Source organism: Gigantopelta aegis, chromosome 7 (assembly GCF_016097555.1).
Source record: "Gigantopelta aegis isolate Gae_Host chromosome 7, Gae_host_genome, whole genome shotgun sequence".
Taxonomy (NCBI): Eukaryota; Metazoa; Mollusca; class Gastropoda; order Neomphalida; family Peltospiridae; genus Gigantopelta; species Gigantopelta aegis.
Genome location: NC_054705.1, coordinates 41,520,186 through 41,546,321, shown reverse-complemented (window position 1 = coordinate 41,546,321; position 26,136 = coordinate 41,520,186). Strand labels below are relative to the sequence as shown.

General features: G+C 33.9%; 1 protein-coding gene across 4 annotated transcripts in view; it reads left to right on the top strand.

Annotated features, from left to right (window-relative positions):
* Nucleotides 1-26,136, top strand: part of LOC121377344 (doublecortin domain-containing protein 2-like) — a 141,177-nt gene that overhangs the window by 103,092 nt on the left and 11,949 nt on the right. For 3 of the 4 annotated variants that reach the window (XM_041505292.1, XM_041505296.1, XM_041505293.1), the window contains exons 9-10: nt 1,882-1,959; nt 5,402-5,566. In XM_041505292.1, coding sequence (XP_041361226.1) covers nt 1,882-1,959; nt 5,402-5,566 — 243 coding nt within the window. The remainder of the gene's footprint in view (nt 1-1,881; nt 1,960-5,401; nt 5,567-26,136) is intronic. The other variant, XM_041505294.1, reaches the window with a different exon arrangement.

The following is a 26,136-nucleotide window of genomic DNA, read 5'->3' as shown; positions in this document are numbered from 1 at the left end:
TTAATTAGGTCATTTGTAACAATATTTTTATTAAGTGGAATTCTTTTCATTGTTCGTAAAATGGTTCTGTTTGATATTCCTGTTATAATCAGGTGGTTAATTATAAAAAGCAGCCCTAATAGGAAGACTGACTGATTTAAAAAATGCCATCTAACTTTAAATTATTTTATTATTTAATTTTGATCAATTTAATTAATTATACTCATTTCAAATTAATTTCTTTTCAATGGCATACTGCCAGGGCTTGAAACGACCTGTGGCCAGGTCGCCAAATGCGACCAATATCCTGTTTGGGCAACTTAAATATTAAAAAAATAATGGCGTTAGTCGCCCAAATAATATTATGTGGGCAATCTTCTATCAGTATTTGTATTCCACATTAAAATCATGCTCATGGTTCTCTGACCATAATTTAAAACATGTTAAAATGTAAAAACTATAGTACTTTAAATGAATGATGTAAACTATATGAAAAAGAAACCTAACAAAAGGTTTAATCAGATTTTGATTGTAAGTCAAATATTTTTTTTTTTTTACAAAAGACTGTTGAAAATAATTTTCATTTCCGATATATAATTAATTAATTAATTAATCAATTAATCACCAACATATTAGAGGTTTGCTGTGGTGTTACCTAATACCGGAGGACTGACAACCATTCAGGGTCTATATTTTTTAAGTAATCTTAGCACTACGAAATCGTCAAACCATCATAAGCTGTGACGTCACTATGGCGTGTGCTGTAGTGACGTCACAACCCTACGATGGTTTTACAATTTTGTAGTGCTAACATGGCTTCGAAAATTTTGGCCCAGGACTGGTTAATTACTTTAAAAGTTATGATTTTTAAAAAAAAAATTGTAGAGTCTTAAAAATTGGAAACAAGTCTGAAAAACAAAATAATTTTACTCCTTTATTTGTATTATATATTTTAGCATTATTCAAATTTCATATATATATATCTCTCCCCACCCAAAAACCCCCAAACAAAACCCCCCATAACAAACCCAAAATATCTAAACAAAAACACACAAATCCAAAATGAAAAACAAAATACTACATTAAAAACAAAAAAATTTAAGAAATTGAAGAAAAGTGGGGCGTACGGCCATTTTCACAAAGATTGGATTATATAGTCAGTTGTGGTTGTCAGTCTTCGATGATATTTTACTGTTTTATAATTCTCTATTATGGTTTTAATTTTCTTCCAAAGTATTCTATTTTTTGAATTTATTTTCATTTATCTTCGTTTTTCTTTTCTTAATTACTTTTTTTTTGTTGTGTTTTTCTGACTAACTGATTCACATAATCTTTGATAAAAATTCATTTTTTAAAAGTTGGTAATTTTATCGAGACTGTAGAAGAAAAATGCTACTTTTTCATACTTCACTAATTAATGGAACCAACTTTTAAAATATGTTTTAAAAACAAATACATGTATACAGTGAACACTGTCCAAACCGGATTCTGTGTAACTCGGATTTCTGTGCAAATTAACTGGCACAATTTATCACTGACTCAGTCTGATGAGTCCTGTTCAACGACAATAGTGTCTGTGAAGACTTTTTGATCTGGTACTCTGTGTATATGTGTATTGGCAGATTCTATCGGTTCACCTTGAATCTGGCGTAGACTGTCTGTTGTATACACTGAAACCCTTTTAAACTGGACACCTTTGGAAATAAGATAAAAAGTCTGATTTAAGGGGTGTCCGGTTTAGAAGGGTTCAGTTCTGTATTCGTATTTAAAAACAGATCATGAAATAAGTCTGATTTTTATGAAATTCCAGTTTACAGAGAATTTCAGTTTTGAGGGGTCTCACTGTATATAATATCTTGTTTCGAATGTGTTGGTATTTTCTTCTTGTTGCCTTGCCAACAGGACGAAGACGACTACTCTAGCTTGCACGATGAGAGCGGAATTGAGTCGGCTAACCCCCCGACGGAGGAGTATTACGAGGTTAATAGCACGCACAGACTTACATGTAGTCTAGTCTCGTCACTGTGTGCATGATGGTGCCAAGCATGTTTATATTAAATACCCTTCTTGTTATCCCTTCGTGTTGTTAATCATGACAAAGGTTGCAGTGGTACAAGGACAATACATGTATAAATAACAAAAATAAAGATGAAAAATGAAACTAAAAAAAACAAAACACAGAAAAAAAAAGAGAGTTAAAGTTTGTTTCATTTAACGACACCACTAAAGCATTTAGATTAGCTATTGGATTTGAGAAATTTGGTCATTTTGACTTCAGAGAAAACCTGCTACATTTTTCCATTATTTAGCAGCAAGGGATCTTTTTATACATGTTGTACCATCCCACAGACAGGATAGCACATACCATGGCCTTTGATTCACCAGTCGTGGTGCACTGGTTGGAACGAGAAATAGCCCAATGGGCCCACTGATGGGGATTGATCCCAGAAGAAAAAAAAATAGACAAATTGAAAAATAGTCTTTCATGTTGCATGCATTTAAGTCCTGTCGAAACTGTAACAACGGAATTTATGATGACTTTTCACAGTCATTTTCTTGATACAATCACTGCCTTGTTTATGCACTGCTCACAAATTCAGTGAAACACTCGTATGTCATTGCTGGCTTTTTAAAAAAAACCCACAAAAAAACAACAGAATGTTGAAATGTCACTGCCTCAGAGATCATTCCTGCACACAATTCTTGCTATCCAGCACTGGTTGAAAAAGAAACCATATTTTGAAGACTTTCCTGTTTAATCTAGCCATGGGTGAGATCTATCTCAATCAGTAGTTTCTTTTGTGCAATAATACCTACAAGACCACATTGTTTCATCATTGGTTGTTACATGTCAATCATTTGGTAGTTAATTAAAAGAAAACACCCACTACATTTTTTTTTCATTAGCAGCAAGGGATCAAATTGTGAGAGATTAGCAATGCAAATGTTCCTGTACAGGGCTTATAGAATTGTTCAAAAAATTTACCGGGATCACTGATTTAAACAATTTACTAGCCATGATTAATAAGACTTAAATGCAGCATTTGAAAACTTTCTTTACTAGCCAATCTAATTAAAATTAGCTCCACTATTACATGTGGATCTAACATTCAGCAGCCAGTTGGAGCTCATGTCCACCAATCAAAACCTTACTTGCAGAATCATGCCAGTGATTTAAAAATAATTTGAAAACATTCCGAATTATCCTGAGGGTTATACGATATGTTTCGTGTGAATTACGAATGCCTTAAAACATGTTTTATTTTATAAAATAAATAATTTGTAATGTAAAACTGAAGACTGATAACCCATCCCATACGTATTGGTATGGTTCACTGTACTGCGGCCACTAAAATAGACTCGCCCGATATTTTTAGAATTTGTATGTTCCCAAATAACGTTATAAAAGGCGAAGTGTGATTGGTCAATATTTAAATTATTATTTACAGATGAAATGTTACCTGAACATTGGAGACTATGCAGTGTTGTCAGCAATCTGGTTAAAATTAGTTCTATTGGTCTAAATAAGGCATTCGTAATTCACATGAAAACATATTGTATACCCTCAGAATAATTCGGAATATTTTCAAATTATTTTCAAATCACTGGCATGATTCTGCAAGTAAGGTTTTGATTGGTGGACATGAGCTCCAACTGGCTGCTGTTAGATCCACATGTAATAGTGTAGCTAATTTAAATTAGATTGTTTACTAGCCATCTGGTATGGCAATAGTAGTTATTTACTAGCCCAACATTGAATATCACTAGCCATGGGAGTGGGGCTACCATAATCTAGAAGCCCTGTCTGGCATGGCAATAGTAGTTATTTACTAGCCCAACATTGAATATCACTAGCCATGGGAGTGGGGCTACCATAATCTAGAAGCCCTGTCTGGCATGGCAATAGTAGTTATTTACTAGCCCAACATTGAATATCACTAGCCATGGGAGTGGGGCTACCATAATCTAGAAGCCCTGTCTGGCATGGCAATAGTAGTTATTTACTAGCCCAACATTGAATATCACTAGCCATGGGAGTGGGACTACCATAATCTAGAAGCCCTGTCTGGCATGGCAATAGTAGTTATTTACTAGCCCAACATTGTATATCACTAGCCATGGGAGTGGGGCTACCATAATCTAGAAGCCCTGTGTTACAGTTTACACTGTCATGTTTGTTTGAAAGTGTATTGAAAATTAGTTTCTGTAGCACCAATCAAATGGTTTGATGAAATCTTAAACACAAGTAGTAAAATGTCACATATCCAAAAGTTTTACTTTTAAAATGATTGCTTCCGTGACAATATATATAATATATACTCCCAACGTTTTAATAGCTCTGTTTTGGTGGGTATATGTAACAGTAAAATCAACTTCCACTAAGGGGATTTGAACCACAGACCGAGTCTTGTGCTCTCCCAACTGAGCTACATGTAATAGTGAAATTACCACTAGCTTCTGCCAGTAGGAGCATTTATACCAACACAGCTATACACACATAAAATTAGTTTCTAAAGCATGTATCAAATACTGTTATTAACTCTTGAAGACCAAGTCATAAAAGATCACAATAACCCAAAAGTTATAGTTTGTATTGTTTTTTTGGGAGGAAATTAAGGTGCATACAAATTTGGTTGTTAAAGTTTGAATCAAACAAACTCTAGAACACAGATTGTACAGGTTTCACTGGCACAAATACTTAATTTACTTAGCATGAATGAAATGTACCATTTATAAAATGTCACAGAACTTTATTACCCATCTGGTGAATGTCTTGGTGTGTCATATAAATTTCATATGTAACTGTTTTGGTCAGTGACGTCATCTTCCTGGTCTTAGCTCTGTGCTTTGGCATATCTCGTTGAGTAAAGATGGAAGTAATGGTAAAATTTGACACTATTTGATGGTGGGTAATAAATAAAATACCACATTTATTTTTTGTATATAATTTTTATTTAATGAAATTTGCTTTTGTTCGGTCAAATACTAACATGGGAATTTCCTTTGTTCTGTGAAAATGATTATCTTTCAAAAACGAGTGTAGTATTCTCTATGTCGATCTGACAATGGCAAAGTTACTTCTTGTTTTGTTTCCTTCTAAAACAAACATGAGAACTAACTTTGCCAGTGTCAGACAGTGCAGTGACATTTTATAAATATTTAATTTACATGTATGATCTCCCTGTGGAGTTCCGACGCCACATAACCCTAATTAAATGTGTTGAGTGCATTGTTAAATAAACCATTTCCTTCCTTCCCTGTGGAGTCTGCGTTCAAAGTTTATGATTGAAATATTTTCATCAATTTTTTTTTTACACAGATTTGAAAAGGTTATAAATTTAAAGTGAAAATTACTGGAAGCTAATGCTTGCCTTGTGATGTTTTAAATAGGTAAAAACTGTTCACCGTTATTTTTTAACAGGAGGAAAATATTCATGACAACAAAGTAAATGGCAACAACGGCCGGCCCGACCAGGCGCGAAACACTCGAAACGGCGCGGCAAACAACACTGCACCACAGCGTAACACTGTCGCTAAGACAAACAGCAAGAGGAACGTCCAGCCAGCACCCAAACAGCAGGCCAAGGTAAGTGGAACTAGTTCTGTGGATAGTACTACAGAAACGAGCCAGTCACAGACGGTTTACTACTTTACATTGGGAAATTAACGAATCAAAGGGAGTTTTAGTGATTATTGGAGGAAAATATAAACCAATCAAAAAAGGGTTGAGATGAGCCAGTCACAAACAGGTTTACTGGTTTACAGTTGAAACATTAACCAATTAAAGGGAGTTTTAGTGATTCTTGAATGAAAATATATACCAATCAAGAAGGGTTGAGGTGAATTGGTCACAAACAAGTTTACTGGCTTCTTTGGGAAATTAACCAATCACATTTTGATTTTTTAAAATTATTATAGATATAATAGAGTTAAAACAAGCCAATCACAAAGTGTTTATACTGCTTCTACTAAACAAATTAACCAATCACAGGACATTTTAGTGATTGCTGCAGGAAAATATGAACTATGCAATATAAACCAGACAGTTGAATTGACTTCCTGTTACTAGTAACAGTTTGTGACTGGATTTTGATTAATATAAAATCAGTGATTTAAAAATATTTTTTAATTTGTATGTTCTGTTTCAGCACATGACATGAGAATAAAACTGAAGGCACTGATCATTTTGGTGCATGCATGTGCACTTTAAAAAAAAAAATCAGATTTGATTTTTTTATATATATATATATATATATATATACATTGTACGTGTATATCAGTATTTTAATGTACAGTTATTGCGTTGTTATATTTTGTCAGTCAGTACTTTCACTTTTTTATCATCTAGTAATTGATGAGCAATTTTAGATATATTTGTTAGATCGTTTTAACTCTCTTTATTATTGTTACGTCCTAGTTTGCTATTGTCATGCGAAACCTAAAGCAAGGATCCCCTTTACTATTAACATAACATAACCCATTATTTAGCATCATACCTATTGTTCAGACTAACAGTTTTGCCTTCGCTTTTTGTTAGTTTTACTAAACCTTTACTAAACCTTTACTAAACCTTTACTAAAATTAATACTTACAGTGCTTAAATTCCACTAGAATGCAATATGTTTTGGTTAATATGATTCAGGACAGTTGAAGTATGATCACATGGGGAATTCAGGGTCTAGGGTAAAAAAAGAAGACACCACTATAGAGCACATTGATTTATTAGTCATCGGCTTTACCACTGGACTGTACGTCCCACCTCTGGGTCTGGGGTAGAGGTTGGTATCCTTTAAATTAATACTCTCTACTCTATGGTATGTGCTGTGCTGTGCTGTCTGTGGGAAAGTGCATATAAATGTTTCCTTGCTGTTAATGGGAAAATGTAGCAGGTTTCCTCTGATGATCAAGTCAGGCGTTTAGCAAAAAAACTATTTAAGGGTATGTAATAAAACTTAAACAAACCATAAATGCCAATTACTAGGTGGTTATGGGTTTGAAAGGAAGGCGGATGTAGCCTAGTGGTAAAGCTTTTGCTTGATGCGCGGTCGGTCTGGGATCGATCCCCATTGGTGGGTCCATTGGGCTATTTCTTGCTTCAGCCAGTGCACCACAACTGGTATATCAAAGGCCGTGATATGTGGTATCCTGTCTATGGGATGGTGCATATAAAAGATCTCTTAATTGCTACTGATGGAAAAATGCAGTGGGTTTCCTCTCTAAGACTATATGTCAAAATTACTAAATGTTTGACCTCCAATAGCCAGTGATTAATAAATCAGTCTGCTCTAGTGGTGTCGTTAAACAAAACAAACTTCTTCTTCTACCCACCCCAATACCCCAAACAGACATAAAAAGGAAATGAGCCATTTCCAAACCCACACTCTTTAATCCATGTGAACAAGTCAATGAATGTTAGTAGATAAAAAATTAATATTACAAAAGAAAAGAAAAGATATGATAGTTTTTTCAAAAATAAAATTCATAATTGCTTTCAAAAGTAAAAACATTCAATAAAAATTATTTCCAAATTTTGTTTATAAAGTCTTATATATGCAGAAATAAAATAAAATAAATATCTGTTTTAAAAATCTGTTTCTAAGATTCATCTAAATATTTAGAGCACCATTTTCTTTTTGGGGGATATTTTCGTTTTTTTTGTGTCTATATTTCATCTGCTACTAAATCTAAAATTTTACTAAACACAGAATCCATTGTCTTGTTTACTTGTGTGTGTATTATTAACTTGCTTGTTTTGTTTGTTATTGACAATTTTTTGCTAAGTAATTCTTTACTGCATGCGACTGCATTAAACATATAGATCTGGTCACAGTTGGTAATGGTTGCACAAGTATTAACTCTTTTTGCACTCGCAGGAAAATTATGCAGGTTCGGCTAAGACAAGGTCACACAGTTTTTTAAAAATGGAAATAGTTACATTGTAATTAGTTTAATAAGGTATGAAAAACACACAGACATGCACACGCACACACACACACACACACACACAAAATAAAATTAATGTTAATTAATTTTGTCTGTCTTTCTTCTTCAAAAAAAAAAAGGGAGGGTATAGAAAGTTCATGTGTTTATCAAACCATCCATCTGTCCTTTCATCTACAATTTACCCATCTGTCCGTCCATCCATCCATCCATCCATCCATCCATCCATCCATCCATCCATCCATCAACCTGGTCATCCACCCCAAAAAACATCCATTCATCCACCTCAACCCCTCACCAAAAAAAGCCCAATCCATCCATCCATCATACATGTACCCACCCACAATTCATCCATTCACCCAGCCACCTAATCATCCTATCACACACCCAACCATTACCCCACCCATCCATCCATCCATCTATCCATTCATCCACAATTTATAAAGTATATAATATACATATATACACCATAAGGTTTTTCAATTCCTTCTTTAATAAAACGTAGATGACAAACAAATTTAATGTTTATCCATCCATCATCTATTCGTTCATCTTTCCACCCATCCATCCATCCATCTATCCATCACTCCATCCATTCATCCTTCCATCATCCATTCAACCATTCATCCATCATCCATCCATACATTATTGTGTCCAGTTCAGGAGCTTTTATTTGCATCTAAGTTATTTATTTTGTTCAAGAATTCTTCACCAGTATTTATTTATTTTTAAAAGAAACAAAATGTTTGAGGGGAAGGAAGAGTTATTTTACAAAAACAACATTTTTTAGCTACTTTTTTTCAGTTTGGCATTATAATATTGTTGTATAAAACACTGTTAGAGTCTTCTGACATGCTTGCAGTAATGACAGGCACAAGCATGGCTTTTCTGGATACAAGTCTTGACCTTAATCCATGGTAAAGCACTGGTGCATAGGATTCTGTAATAGTAATACCAAACTGAGTGTTTGACAGCACACTTTCTTAACTAAAGTGGGCTTCCATTTTTGTGGAAGACCTAATTGGCCAAGTGGTTTACAATGTAGCTAGCTTGCTGTCAAATGTAATGCAGATTGGTGAAGTAGGTTCAAATCTAGCCAATTGACACTTGGTGTTTTTAAATATTAAAGTTCTGTTGATACTGCAATAACGAAACGTTTTATGATGACTTTTCACAATCATTTCCTTTATGCAGTCACTGCCTATTTATGCACCCAACCCGATGGACTTGATGAGTTTTGCTCATTCAAACCAGTGCCACGACTGGTATATCAAAGGCTGTGATATGTGCTGTCCTGTCTGTGGGAGAGTGCATATAAGAAATCCCTTGTTATGTGTCATGATAGGAGGATTTTTCTCCATTTTTTTTTTTTAAATGGCAGGCCCAAACAAATGCATGTATGTCATGGCTCGCAGGGAACATTTTGTTCAGTATTTGTTTGCAATTCACTACTCAAAGTTTCAGAGATCTCTACACAATTTTAAAACATTAAGCAGAAGTTGCTAATTAATTTTCAACTGACTTGAAATATCGCTAATTAAGATTTTGAAAACAAAATGTTCTCTGGCATGCTGGAAACATGAAGGCATGGGGTGAGGGAGATGATCTTGGGACAGTCTTTGAAATATTACTAGGACCTCTAAGAGGAACAATGAAGTTAAAATATAGAAAATAAATAGTGTTTCTAAAAGTGGATGACTGACCTAAATGCACAATGTCTTTATGCATTAAATATGCATAATTACAATAATTATTACAGCTGAAAATTGCATACATATTGTGTTGTACCACCTATTAAATAAGTACTGGTAATTGGGGCAATATAATTATGTATTATTAGTTTATATCAAATATAAAATAGAAGAACGGTAAAACGAGAAGAAAAGAAAATTCAGTACCATGCATAAATATACAGAACTTCACATATGTTGTTTTCGCTTCCTATTCATTACACAAGTTTATTTTGCACAAGAATATATGGCACGAGACCACATAGAGGTCGAGTGGTTTGTTCTTTCGCAAAATAAACGAGTGCAATTAATGGGAAGCGAAAACAACGAATGTGAAGTTTTGTATTTATTACAGACCTTCTTTTATGTTTTACAAAAACGGATTTTAATTTAATGTCATAACAACACTTTGTTAAATCTATGATCAAAACTCCTTTCATGGATTTGCTTAACGTTAAGAATCATACTCTGCGGCTGCCGTGTGCAATGTTTCAAATACGATGTGATATAATTTGTAAATCATATATAACGTCAGTAAATAAATAAAAGGTGCTAACTGCAGTAAAATTAAAAAGGGAATTCCCCATTTAAAAGTTCCAGTTCAAATCACACATATACTGCGATACAAAATAAATTTATCTCACAGTTTGAAAATGTCTTTTTCACTATAGTAAGATTAAATAGGTATGTAATAAAGTCTTGTACGGATAGTAAGTAAACTGAAGAGAGATGAAGATAAGAAGAAATATAACAACACACCTTCAACTTCAGCTGAGGGAATTATGGGTAGTTTAATCAATTATTCACAGGCATTATTTCTGTAATTTTGACTCACCTGTTCACCAGTGGACATTTTATCATTTTAAAAATGTATTGTTTGGAAATTATTATTATTATTTATTTTGAATTTGTAGCTAAAATACAAAAATAAATCAGAATAATTTGTAGTAATCAGGGTTTGCAGAGAGCAGTTTCAAAGAGGCATTTTGTCAGAAGCAAGTTTAACAACTTGTGTATAAAAAATAAAAATAACTTGGTATGAGTTAATCAGAACTGTCTTCTGATATTTGTCATCAGATATTCTACCACAATTTTAATACATGTACATGTAATTCCACTTATGTGTCATTTGTGAAATTATTTAAATTAAAAATTAAAATATGTATATAAAAATAAGTTTAATTAATAGTTAAATAGTATTAATTAATAATGATTATTTTGATATACTAGTAAATTATTTTAAGACATGCGATGATAGCATAATCAGTACTTGAAATTGGACAAACAACATTTTTAATTTGGCCATATTCTTTAAAAATGTCTGGCTTGTAGTAATTCAACCCAGTATTTTAACACTGAGCTTGTTGAAGTCATTTCATTATTATTATTATTATTATTATTATTATTTTAATAATAAAAATTAAAAATTAAAAACAAATTTAAATGTTTAAGAATTTTAACTAAAATAAAAGTAATGAAGAGTGATTTAAAAAAGAAGAAAATAATGGGTTACAGCAAACAATATATTTTAAACGTTGACCTTTTGTGCATGTACTTTATTTATATACAAAGAAGGGTAATTTAAAACATTAGTGCATGATGTAGCACAAATGCACATTGCATATTAAAATATCTGCATATTAACAACAATTTATTCTCCATCCACATTGAAATTCACCATTTGCAAGCTTTTTATTATTTAACTGATATATTCCTCCACACAAAATAACATTAATTTTGTGAATAAACGACATTTTCAACACATTATACTGGACACTAATATCTTTTTTTTCATCACAAATCTTTATTTTTAATAGTGAAATTACTGTAAGGTCTGTATTTAATCATATTCACTTACTAGCTTACAGTAATTTCACTATTAATTAAAGTTAAAAAAAAAAATGTTTTCATTATACTACATATTAGTTTGTAGAACACAAAATATTGGGGTTTAATATTATTTTTGTTTTACTTTTTTTGTTTCACTTTTTTGTTTTTACTTTTTTTGGCGTGACAGAATCTCTACAGAGGTATTTGTTATGCATATTTAAGAATGAAGAAGTCTACAAATGTCTATTTCACATTTTAGGAGACATAATTCTATAATTTTTATATTGATTTTGATAGACGTAATATTATGTATATGCCTTTGTTTGATACCCAACAAGAAATGTGTTTTTCATCATTAAATATTTATACATCAATTAATCATTCATGTTGAGCTATATTACATATAACCATTATAGAAGTTGATACGTTTTTCAAAACTGGTCATGTTTACTGATAAAAAGGACAAACTGTTTCACCCAAAAAGTTTGCCATGTTTTATTTTATCCCATTTTAGATTTTCAGTTATTAATTCCACAGTTTTTTAATCATTTGATTTATTAAATCAAAGACTTGCTAAATTTGTGGTTAATAAAATTATGTTGTCTGAATTACATTTCATGTTGAACTGATATTCAATATAGTGTAAAAAAAAAAAAAATACCACTATAGTACATAATCATATTGGCAAGGTAGCACATCCCATGGGATGAGGAACCCCAAGCCCCCCCCCCCAAAAAAAAAAAAAAAAAAAAAAAAAACCCCATAACAAACCCAACCATATAGCCATTCAATTATTATTTTTAATTTCACATAATTAATGCTGTACTTATCTGCATGGTAGGAACTGTTTTCTATCACTTATTAACTGTATTAATTGTATACTTCTTTCATCAAAATGAGAAAATGCTGTAATTAAAAAAAGATTCACTTCAAAGATCTAGATATTAGACTTTCACAACATGCAGTTTATTACTTATCTGTAAACAGTTGAGTTTTAATAAATAATGTACTAATAACCATACAGGGAATGAGCATAACATGGCCATTGTGTATATACTCCACATTGCTTTTTCTGAGTTCTTATAATGCTTTGTTGACTTGCATGTGGAAATCTAACTCATATACATACTTCACAAAATAAAATCTTACTCAAGAAAGGCCACATCAAACCTGGTATAATATAATTATTATTAAACATTATTATTTATTATTTTATATACAGTATATATTTTTTTTTAAACAAAATAGTGAAAAAATCCCACAAGATGTAATCAAATCAATCCCAATTATTATTATTTTCCTTTGACATTTTCTAAATATATCACCTCAAACTTTGTTCAGTACATTTATTATTATTTATTATTTATATTTTTTAAAACAAATAATGAAAATCCCACAAGTGATAATTAAATATGCCCAACTATTATTTTTTCTTTTAACACTTTCTAAATATATCACTGTGTGTGCATGAGTTGAACGCTTTTGGGTTTTGGTTTAATAACATGATTATACATATACACATTTTCTTATGGATGTCACTAAAGAAAACATAAACTTTTTATTGGTATAGAATGTGTAAAACTTACAAAGGTTAGCCAGTTATATATAGGTTGTATGTCATTGCAGGTATGGGAAATTAACAATAATGATTGTTTAATGATGTTGTGATTAAACATAATCAATAAAACTAGTTTTTCATTGTTTAATTAAAATGGCTGTTGTCATAGTAATAGTTCAGGTGGTGGTTGGTAGTATTTGGATTTTCAAATGCATAAAAAATAGACGGATGGACAGACAAATATATATGGATAACTGGGATGGAAAGATGGATGGATGAATGGAAGGATGGGAGGATAAATGGAAGGATCAATGGATGCATAGATGGATGGATGAATGAATTGATCAGATGGATGATTGGATCAGATCGATGGATGAACAGATGGATGGATGGACAGATGGATGGATGGGACAGATGGATGGATGGGACAGATGGATGAATGGGACAGACGGATGGATGGATGGGACAGATGAATGGATGGATGGATGGATGGATGGATGAATCATTGAATGAAAGAACATATGATTTACAAATGTGTGACATACCAGAACCAGTAAAAACTGGTGTCGGGTATCAGTGTAACATTATAAAAGGGTTTGTTACACAAAAGTGTTCCTGTTCCAAATAACTGATGAGAGCACAAGGTCAAAGTAGAATTTGAATTCACGACTGAATTAAAATACCACATTATAGAATTTCAAATTATGTACCACTCAGTATTGTAAAGCTGGGGTTTTGAAGGAGGAAGGGGGAAGGGGGGATAACTATCAATGATATCTTTGGTGAACATTTATTGAAGCAAGTACATGTATGTACTATGATTATTTTACAATTCAATATTTACTTTCTAAAAAACGTATTGTCCATTTTAAGATTTCAATCGTTTAACACAGTTACAATATAAAAACATGTATAATGCTGTATTTTAACTCTGAATAAAACATATATGAATCTTTCTACTGTATTGTTTTTTTTCATATTTGATATATTTGAAGTCAGGTTTTAAATGTATATTCAGTTTGATCAATATTCACAAAGCACAACCTTAGTTTTTTCCATATGAATTTGCATACAAAAATAAATGGTTGTTTCTTGTTCCATCTGGTGTATAATATACCATGTTATAACAATAATTAGTACAAAATGTTCTGATAATATTCATGATCTTTGAGTGAGAAACAAAAATGATTTTACCAGAGAAATAACTTGATATAAATAGTTGGAAAGCTTAAATTGAACTTATATTCATCAGTTTATATACATTTGTGTATATATTACTCTAAAGTAATTTTTTTTTTTTTTTTAAATTTTAGTATGGAATATAAGAGTACAAACATATAATAACATTTCTTGTCACATGGACACTCACTCTTCACAAATGCATATATACTGACACACAAACATGCATACATACAAACTCCCACCCCTTTCTCCCTCCCTTCCCCCATAATTCTCTCGCTCTCTCTCTCTCTCTCTCTCTCTCTCTCTCTCTCTCTCTCTCTCTCTCTCTCTCTTGCTTCTCTCTCTCTCTCTCTCTCTCTCTCTCTCTCTCTCTCTCTCTCTCTCTCTCTCTCTCCCTCTCTCTCTCTTGCTTCTCTCTTGCTTCTCTCTCTCCACCCTCTCTTTCTTGCTGCTTTCTCTTCTCTTTATCTATCCCTCTCTATCTTGCTTTCTCATTTTCTTCCTCCCTTCTCTTTTTTGTTTCTTTCTTTCTCTCTCCCTCTCTCTAACTCTTCACCCTCACTATAGTTCTTTCTGTCTCTCTCCTCACTGCTCTGTCTCTTTCCCCTCCCTCTCTCTCTTCTTTCTCTCCTCTCCACCCTCTCTCTGTCTCTCTTGCTCTCCCTCTCTCTCTCTCTCTCTCTCTCTCTCTCTCTCTCTCTCTCTCTCTCTCTCTCTCTCTCTCTCTCTCTCTCTCTCTCTCTCTCTCAGATGGTATCTATATCTAATATTAAAAAACATCTAACTAGAAATATGTATAATACTAGAATACAATTTATTAATCATACGCTTTGAGACTAGTGTTAATATACTACCTACATATGTAAACATTAACAACCAAATTTGTGCATACTGAGATAACCAAACAGTTTGTCTCTATATACACATTGAACAACCATTTATTTTGTATGGACATTTTTGTTATTTTTATTCCTTTACCATAATCATCCATACCCTAATGATTTTCACACTTGTATTTTGTATATATTATTTCAACCCCAGTCTTTTTTCATACTTCATTGTTTATCACGTGGCTACTTTTTAATTTATTTATTTATTTTTAAAATTTATTATTTCATCTCCATTACGTTTCCATGATCCAATGTTTTTATCACATAATTGTTTTTGTTTCCATTACACATCAATATATATGCTCTAAAATGTATGAAAAATGTTCACATCCAAAGGAGTTTTTTTTTTTTCAACCCCCAAGCAATTGTATATGGCTGCATAATTTTCCTGACTTGCACAGGTTTCTGTATTTACTCCACCATTTTCCTGTTGTTGTATGTTAATGTTGCATGCATGCATGTTGCTTTTCCAGTACTAACACAGAGACAAAGATAGTGTATATTATGTTCCTCACTATCTAGCGTGTAATATGCTGTGTGTATGTCAGTGTAGCTTATAGTGTATTGTGTGTATGTCACAGCATAGCTTATAGTGTATCGTATGTGTGTCACGGTGTAGCTTATAGTGTATTGTGTGTATGTCACAGTATAGCTTATAGTGTATTGTGTGTATGTCACGGTGTAGTTTATAGTGTACCTTGTGTATGTCATGGTTCAGGTTATATAGTGAACCACGGGCTAGTCGCAGTCCAGCTAGTATAAATTAGGTATGTCACAGCAGCTCATAATGTATGTTAGGTATGCCACAACATACATTTGTAGGGCTTATAAAGAGTGCTGTGATGTACCCTATAGATTATATAGTGCACCATGTTTATACAAATTATGTGTTTCAACTTTCAGGTTTGCTGAATTGCTAAATGCAAATTAAAATTGAATTTGGCAAAATATATATCATTAAAAATTGCCAAAAAGCTAATTAAAAATTTAAGTTAAGAAATGTTGGTTTTTCAAAGAGCTTTACAGGTCATCTTGTGATTATTTAGTTTTATAAAATATTTAGATTTTCTGACCAGATTTGCCTAGGTAATAATATTTTAGACACAGTCAAATCACAGATATATTTAGTCATAACTTCATGTCTATTAAGGACATGTGTCAACATATTGTCCTTTATTAACAGGTGGTCTTTATACACAGGTTTGGAGTATAGTGAAGCCTACTCAGTTGGCCACCTGTTTAACGCAGGTCTCACTATACATAAGAAGAAACAACTTTGAGGTGTTTGGTGTTAACAGGTGGTTGTTATATACAGATGCTTCTATGGAAGATTTAATTATCTCCTAGGTCACATTTTACGAAGCAATGTTAGTGCTAAGATAACCTTAAGTCCATGACTACCTAATGCACTTGAGATGATTTTAGTGCTTACGGTGGCTTTGTTAAATAGGGCCCAGTGGAATAGGAAGGAAGGAAATGTTTTATTTAATGACGCACTCAACACATTTTATTTACGGTTATGTGGCGTCAGACATGTGGTTAAGGATCACACAGATATTAAGAGAGGAAACCCACTGTCACCACTTCATAGGCTACTATTTTCGATTAGCAGCAAGGGATTTTTTTTATATACACAGTCCCACAGACAGGATAGTACATACCACGGCCTTTGTTACACCAGTTGTGGAGCACTGGCTGGAATAAGAAATTGCCCAATGGGGCCCAGTGGAATAGGTGCTGGAGGAATCGTGTGTTCATCCCACAATTACCCACAACATTAACAACATTCTAAATGAGAGCCTCGTCTTTTGGTCTCCATCCTCGCTGCTTGACCTCCGATAATCTGTTTTTTGTAATTGAAAAGAACACGGTGCTGGATTTAGCTCAGCCGGTTGAGCGCTAGCTTGACGTGCTTGCATCGCAAGATCGATCCACCTCGGTGGATCCATTCAACTGATTGTTTTTTTTTCTTGTTCCAACCAGTGCACCACAACTGGTCGAAGGCTGTGGTATGTGTTTTCCTGTCTGTGGGAGAGTGCATATAGAAGATCCCTTGCTTGCATTAGGAAAAATGTAGAGGGTTTCCTCTGATGACTATTTGTCAGAATTACCAAATGTTAACATCCAATAGCTGATGATTAATTAATCAATGTGCTCTAGTGGTGTTGTTAAGAAAAACGAAACAAACTTTGAAAAGAATATCATATTCATTAATCATTTTCATTTCAACTTCATTTTCGTGCTTATACTCAATTAAGGTTCAAGCACGCTCTCCTGGACACACACCTCAGCTATCTGGGCTCTCTGTCCAGGACAGTGGGTTAGTTGTTAATGGTCATTGACAAAGAGGGTGTAGTGGCCCTACACCTACCCATTGAGCCCTTAAGAACTCACACTGGGTTGGAGCCGGTACTGGGCTGCGAACACTGTACCTACCAGCCTGTAGTCCGATGGCTTAACCACGATGCCACCGAGGCTGGCATTCTTCACTGACAACATATTTAAGGATAGGACATACATGTATGTGTATAGACATTAAATATGAATCCCATTGGGCACCAACCATGCTCCACTACTCACCGATTTGTTTCTCTGCATATCATTTGGAATTTGTGAGTAATTTACCAGCCTCGGTGGCGTTGTGGTTAGGCTATCGGTATACAGGCTGGTAGGTACTGGGTTTGGATCCCAGTCGAGGCATGGGATTTTTAATCCAGATACCGACTCCAAACCCTGAGTGAGTGCTCCGTAAGGCTCAATGGGTAGGTGTAAACCACTTGCACCGACCAGTGATCCATAACTGGTTCAACAAAGGCCATGGTTTGTGCTATCCTGCCTGTGGGAAGCGCAAATAAAAGATCCCTTGCTGCTAATTGGAAAGAGTAGCCCATGTAGTGGCGACAGCTGGTTTCCTCTAAAAAATCTGTGTGGTTCATAACCATATGTTGGACGCCATATAACCGTAAATAAAATGTGTTGAGTGCGTCGTTAAATAAAACATTTCCTTCCATGTTGTAATGTGTGTGAAATATCAAAATTAGGGTCCCCATACTTTGTTTTTGTTGAGTGCGTCATTTAATAAAAATATTTCCTTCGTTCTAGCTAAAACTGTTTAACTGTATTTTCCACTACATTGATGGTCTTATATCATTCAATAATAGCAGGATTACAGATTACCTTCCATTGATTTACACACAAGAGTTATAGAAATAAAAGAAACATCTGAAGGTATTTAATCAGTTTCATTCCTCGATCTGTACATAGAGATTCAAATCGACACTGGTCTAAACTAAGCTGTATGACAAAAGGGATTATTTCAACTTTCCAGTAATCAATATTCCTATATGTCGAGCAATAGACCTTCTGCTCCAGCTTTTGGTGTCTGCATATCACATCGTGTAAGATATCTTAGGGCATGGATGCTCATTGTATGCAGATTTCAAACAAAGCCATATCATTCTGGCACAAAAGTTGTTCCACTGGGGCAGTGCTTATAAAACTTTTATAGTCCAGACTCGATCTCCAGTGACGTCGCACGCATACAATTTGTATGGCGTTGTCATGACATTAGTATCTCAGACTCTTATTAGAGTCTCGAGTCTAAGACTGTAAACGTTTTATAAGCACCAGGCCAGGTTTATGATGTCCAGGAGCTCCTGAGGGCATTCACAAAGTTATATGGTAGATATTTGGAGGCTATATCTACTAAATACGATGCACCGCCGACCAAAATGATGGCTGATGCTATTCCATATTTTGAACTTGTGCATACTTTTAAATCTGTTTGGTAAAACTCTTGTACAGTTACTCTCTCTTTTTTGTGCCACTGGTGGGGCAGGATATGCTCACCTTTTGCAAATACCTGATATCATCACTATTTTGACAGTGATTCATGAGTGCATGTCATCACAGCTACATTTATTCCAATGAGCTCTGTCCTAAGCTAGTGTTGATTTAGTAAACTGGTCTGGGAGTAGCAGTACTCCTTGTAGCAATGCAAGTAGAATAGAATAGAATAGAATAAAATAGAATAGATGTTTAAAGACTCCCCAGCATGAAAAAGACATCAGCTATTGGTGTCGGACTATGGTAAATGCAAACAAATAAAGCAGCGCAAGTAGGATGCATTGTCCAGTAATTGATCTCCTCAGGAATGGCTGTGTTCCTATAGATGAGACACTAGGCAGATTCACAGAATCAACCACTATTTTGCTAAATGCCCATTGGACTCTACATTGTGCAGAGATACAGTCTTGATTGTGGATAACAGTTTTATCATTCATAATTATTGTTATTTGTACAACTAACTAAGGTTCAAGCATCCTCAGCTCAGCTCTCTGGACTGTCAGTCTGTCAAAATACTGTCTGTCCAGGACAGTAGGTTAATATGATACGACCATGCATAACCCCCAGTTTTGATCATTCTTGGTCAACACTAGTTGAAAACAGCATGTAATAATGAGTGTTAGTTGACAAGGAACATATATACACACATAATTTATCTGGCTGCTTCTATAAAAAGCATTTTCCATCCATTTCAATCCCTTTTTGTTACTTGATGTCAAGCCATAGCTAATGTATGTTTCATGCTGGGTATGTCATTACACATTCATTCATTCATTCATTCATTCATGTCCTAGTTGATGTCAATTGAACCATTTTCCTAGTTGATGTCAATTAAACCATTTTCCTAGTTGATGTCAATTGAACCATTTTCCTAGTTGATAACAATCCCCTTTTTCTTACTTTATGTAAAACACTTTTTCTTACTTGATGTTAAGCCATATTCCCAGCTGATGTCAAGTAGTTTTCCTGGTTAATGTCAAGCCATTTTTCTAGTTGATGTCAATTGAACCATTTTCCTAGTTGATATCAATTGAACCATTTTCCTAGTTGATAACAAGCCCCTTTTTCTTACTTTATATAAAACCCTTTTCCTAGTTGATATTAAGCCCTTTTTCTTACTTGATGTTAAGCCATATTCCCAGCTGATGTCAAGTAGTTTTCCTGGTTAATGTCAAGTAGTTTTCCTGGTTAATGTCAAGTAGTTTTCCTGGTTAATGTCAAGCCATTTTTCTAGTTACTTTTCTTAGTGGTGAAGCCCATTTTCTAAATCATGTAAAGTCCATTTTCAGTTGATATTAAACCACTTTCTTAATTGATGACAAGCCTCTTTTTTGAGCTGAAGTCAAACTATTTTTCATCTTTATGTCAAGCCCTTTTTTGTAGCTGATATCAAGCCATTATTTTCTAGTTTATGCCAATCCCATTTACTAACTGATATCAAGCCATTTTTTTCTAGTTGATGCCAATCCCATTTACTAATTGATGTTAAGCCATTTCTCCTTTTTCCATTTAATATCAATCAATTTTCTAATTTATGTTAATTTTAAGCCATTTTTCTAGTTGATGTCAAACCATTTTCCAACTGTCCAATGTCAAGCCTGTTTTTGTTAACATTAAACGATTTTCCATATAAGTTTTAAAGTTACATCAAGCTATTTTTGTAGTTTATTTTTATCCCTTTTTCTTGTTTGTCAAACTATTTTTCTGGTTGATGTCAAGCTGTTTTTCTAACTGAAGTCGAGTCATTTTTCTAACTGAAGTCGAGTCATTTTTCTAACTGAAGTCGTGTCATGTTTCTAACTGAAGTCGAGCCATTTTTCTAGATATCTCAAGCCATTTTTCTAGTTGATCAGTCCCATTTTTCTAGTTGATCAATCATTTTTCTAGTTGATCAATCCCATTTTTCTAGTTGATGTAAAGTTATTTTCCTTGTTGATGTCAAGCCCCTTTTCTTTCTGTTGTCAAATCTGAACAAAAACAACCCCATAACCTGTGATCAAAACTGTATCTCTGTACGATGCAGTCAAATGTGGATTTTGCAAAACAGTAGTAATTGATTGCATGAATCTATCTAGTGCCTCCTCTATAGCAGGACTGCCACTCCCAAGGAGATCCTTTACTGGGGAAATACATCCTTTTTGACAGCCACAAACCCTTTTCTTCTTTGGTGTCCATACTTCTAGTTGATGTCAAACTCTTCTTCTAGTTGATGTCAGACTCTTCTCCAAGTTGATGTCAAACTCTTCTTCCAGTTGATGTCAAACCCTATTTTGTTCCTCTATGACATTCATCATCTGAACTTTTCTAATAATCCAGTTTGTCTGGCATTCGTTTGTTGTCTGTCCATCAACTTCTTCTAGAGATTTCATTGGCTTTTTCTGAAACTTGGTGCATTGATCATCTGGCAGACTCTCCACATACTTTGGATATTTTGAATTTTGAAAGTTTTATTGGATTTAATTTTTTTTTTTTTAAATAAACATTTGGAAGTCTATATCTTCAACAGTTTTAATCAGATAGGTCTGAAGCTTGGGGCTATGATTCTCTGAGATGGTCTTCACAAATTAATAGAAAGATAGTTATAAAAGTTTAAATTTTTATTAAAATTTAAAAATTTAAATAGAAATTTAACATTTAAATTAAAATTTAGCATAGAACAATTTGAAAATATCTTTTAGAGTTTTGACTGGATAGTTCTAAAACTTGGTACAATGATCCTCCCTGAAGTAATAGACAGATACATGTATTGTGAAACTTTTGAATTTTTAAAATTAAATGTTATATACATGTACATGTTTTTGTACATGTGTACATGTATATAAATTTAACATTGAACATTTGAAAGTTTTATTTTTTTATTGAGTTTTGATTGGATAGTTCTGATACATGGTATGGGGATTCTTAAGGACAGTCTGCACACACTGATAGAGATATCTTTTTGAGGTTTTTTATTTCTATTAAATTTTAATAATTTAAATAGAAATATAATTCAAATAGAAATTTAACATTTAAAAGTGTGTCTTCTAGAGTTTTGATTGGATAGTTCTGAAAGTCAGTACAATGATTCTTAGGGGAAGTCTTCACAAATAATATTTTGACTTTCTGAATTTTTATTAAATAAAATAATTTTAAATAAAAATGTAACATTGAACATTTAAAAGTCTACATGTATATGGTCCTCGAGTTTTGAGTGGATGCTTCTGAAAGTTGATTCTGTGGTTTTCAGAACCAGTTGTCACAAACTGATAGAGAGATATTTTGGAAATTTACAATTTTTATTAAAATTTCTTTTTATTTAAGTTGAAAATGTTAAAATATCTTATCCTAAAGTTTTGATCAAATAGGTTCTAAGGGGCAGTCTCCACAAACTAATAGACAGATATTTTGCAAGTTTTTCATAAACTGAAAATTTACATTGAAAGTTTTATTTGAAAGTCTGTTAATTATCACCTACTAGTGATAAAAAAAAAAAAAAAAAATACCAATTCTCTCTAAGCCTTTCCTAGATGATGTTAAGCCATTTTTAAAAATTTATCTTAAGCCATTTTCCAAGTTGATGCCAAGTGTTAAATCCTACTGATTTTAAACCATTTTTCTAGTTGTCAAGCCATTTTCTGGTTGGTGTTCAGTCATTTTTATACACCCATCTATGATGGGTTGTATTATGGTATGGCATTACTCGTCTGTCTGTACGTCCATCCATCGATACATCAGTCTGTTAACTTTTTCTTGTTCGGACCATATCTTGCATACAAATGCATACAGGACCATCAAACCTCAAATGTAAGAAACAACCTGGGATGGCGGTATGTCAAGTACTATTACTAGGTCACTGTGACCTACTTTTCACGGTCTACTGCACATCACAGTAAATCCTTGTCCAGACCATATCTTGCATACAGATGCATACAGGACCATCAAACCTCACATGTAGGAACAACTTGAGATGGTGATTGGTTTAAAACAAACTGTTCATCCATCCCAGTGCAAACATTTCACATAATTAGACTTGAATCATACCCGTAACATATTCATTAATATAGATATGTTTTTCCATCAAACTCCTGATGGACATATCATGTACCTCACCGGTACTCTTGTTTAAGTTAGCATCTGTCCTAGACAGACAGCACAGACAGATTTGTGTGATCAGGACAACACCATTGAATCTGTCATGGGTATATACCTGTGTTATTACAAAGATCATGACATACATGTGCAGGACGTAGCTTAGTAATAAAGCATTTGCTTGATGCACGGTCAGTTTTGGATCAATCCCCGTCGGCGGGCCCATTGGGGTATTTCTCATTTAAGCCAGTGCAACACGACTGGCATATCAAAGTCTGTGGTATGTGCTATCCTGTCTGTGGAATGGTGCATATAAAAGATCGCTTGCTACTAATGGAAAAATGTAGTGGATTTCTCCCTAAGACTATGTGTAAAAATTATCAAATGTTTGACATCCAATAGTCGATGATTAATAAATTAATCTGCTCTAGTGGTGTCGTTAAACAAAACAAAACTTTTTTTCATCATGATATACACCCTTGTATTTAGAAGAACTTGTGTGGATGCAAGAGTGTTTTCATAATTATTTTTCTTCAAAATAGGTCGTCGTGACCTGCATTTGTAAAAAAAAATAAGAAAAAAAAAAGATAAATATTTCTTTATTTTCATTCTCAAATATCACATTGTGTGCAGTTTTTTCCACCAACCCTTTTTTGTGCAGACATGTACTCTTGAAAAAACATTACTCCAAAATCCCACCATTTTTTGGATTAGCTATTTCACAATTATTGACAATCAAATCCTATATTAACACATCGCCTTATATTTCAATACTGTGTAAATCTGGATGACAAAAACCATTATCAGTGAACAAGACCGTATCTCTGCACAATGCATAGTCAAATGAGCATTTGGGAAAATAGTGGTTGCATGATTCGATTAATCTATATCTATAGTGCCTCGTCCATAGCAGGACAGCCACTGCCAAGGAAATCCTTTACTTGTCAAACATACTTCCTGCAGTGGCACACAGAGGACTGCCATTCCAAGACTAGTTTACAGAATCAAAATTAGCGTAGGACAGAGCTCATTGGAATAAATATAGATGTGATAACACAGATTGTGTGTATGTTCCTCTTCAGCTAACAATCACTACCATGTGCCATTTTCAACTAGTGTTAGCCAAAACATGAACAATATACTAGGGGTTACGGTAGGAAGTTATGATATATTAATCCACTGTCCCAAACAGACAGTCCAGAGATTGACTGAGGAGTGTGTGTATGCTCAGGACAGTGTGCTTGAACCTTAATTGGACGTAAGCACAAAAATAACTACAAATCTGAATGACAAAACCATTCTCCATGATCAAAACCATATATCTGCATTATGCAGAGTCAAATGGGCATTTGGCAAAATAGTGGTTGATTCCATGAATATCTTTCTAGTGCCTCATCTATAGGAGATCCTTTACTGGATATGTTATCCTTCTTGCTGTGTCACAAAGAGGACTGCCATTCCCAAGACTAGTTTACAAAATCAAAACTAGCACCAGACAGAGCTCATATGGAATAAATATAGCTGTGATAACAGGCACTCATGAATCACTGTCAAAACAGTGATGAAATCAGGTGTTTGTGAAGGATGAGCATATACCCTTTCCTACCGGTGGCAGCCATCAAGAGTACTGCAACCACAGCTGTCAAGTCTTGTCACTTCATCTAAAACGATGACAAAAATAAGTTTACTCAAGAGATAAAAAGGTATGCACAAGTTCAAAATATGGAATAGTATCAGCCATCATTTTGGTCGGTGATTCATTGTATTTAGTAGATATAGCCTCCAAATGTCTACCATAAAACATTTTGAATGGTGTCAGGAGTCCCAGGTCCTGTGCTTATAAAACTTGAGTCCAGACTCAATCTCTAACGAGTCACATGCATACAGTTTGTATGGCGTTGTTATGGCATTAGTGTCTCAGACTCTATTAGAGTCTCGGGGCGGGACGTAGCCTAGTGGTAAAGCGCTCGCTCGATGCGCGGTCGCTCTGGGATCTATCCCTGTTGGTGGGCCCATTGGGCTATTTCTCATTCCAGCCAGTGCACCACGACTGGTATATCAAATGACGTGGAATGTACTACCCTGTCTGTGGGATGGAGCATATAAAAGATCCCTTGCTGCTAATCGAAAAGAGTAGCCCATGAGATGGTGACAGAGGGTTTCCTCTATAATATCTGTGTGGTCCTCAACCATATGTCTGACGCCATATAACTGTAAATAAAATGTGTTGAGTGCATCGTTAAATAAAACTAAAAGAAGGTCTAATAAAAATATGACAGGAAGGAATACTTATTTAATGTCACCTTGGTACACTTTTAAATTACATCTTTTTGGGGTCTATAGCAAGGTTTAAGCTGTACTCCAGACACAAATAGCAATTTGACAAATCTGGTCAGAAAATCTTTATCCAAATTCAAGTTTTATTAGCCAAACACAACCTAACAAAGTTAAAGCTCTTGAAAGATATCTATTTATTTGTGGCAATCTTAGCCCTATGATCATCGTAAGTGCATAACTACTGTATGCACATAAGGTGATCTTAGTGGTAAGATCACCTTGTGGAACGGGGCCCAGTGCACTATGTTAGGTGGTGCTTTAGTTGTGGGATGTTCCACAAATGATGACATTAAAAAAAAAATTGTATTTACATTTAAAGAAATTATTTTTTTTATAATATTTTTTTTTTTAAATATGTACGGTAGTAAACTAAAACAAGAATAAAAATGTGGGTTTTTTCCCACTCACCCATTGTCATGATTTTTGGAACTACATTTGTACATCTACATTGTGTACCTTTAACAAAACTACTAATTACTCAATATAGTCTTACGTACACATGTATAGCTGGCTGGCTCTGCTTGTTTTTTTTATTCAAATCTGCTTAACGTCACTGCTGTTGTTGTTGATGTTGTTGCTGAATACCTGCATGCTGCTGTTTGCTCATCACAGGCACGTTGTTCATTAGTGATTGACGACAATATAATACATTTACGTGTATATATTAATCTTAAATTTCTAAATTTGGTTTAAGCATATTTACTAACTGTTAAATAAATGCTACAATGGGACTGGCGAACAAGTAGAAGCGTACATGTATATATATATTCTTTAT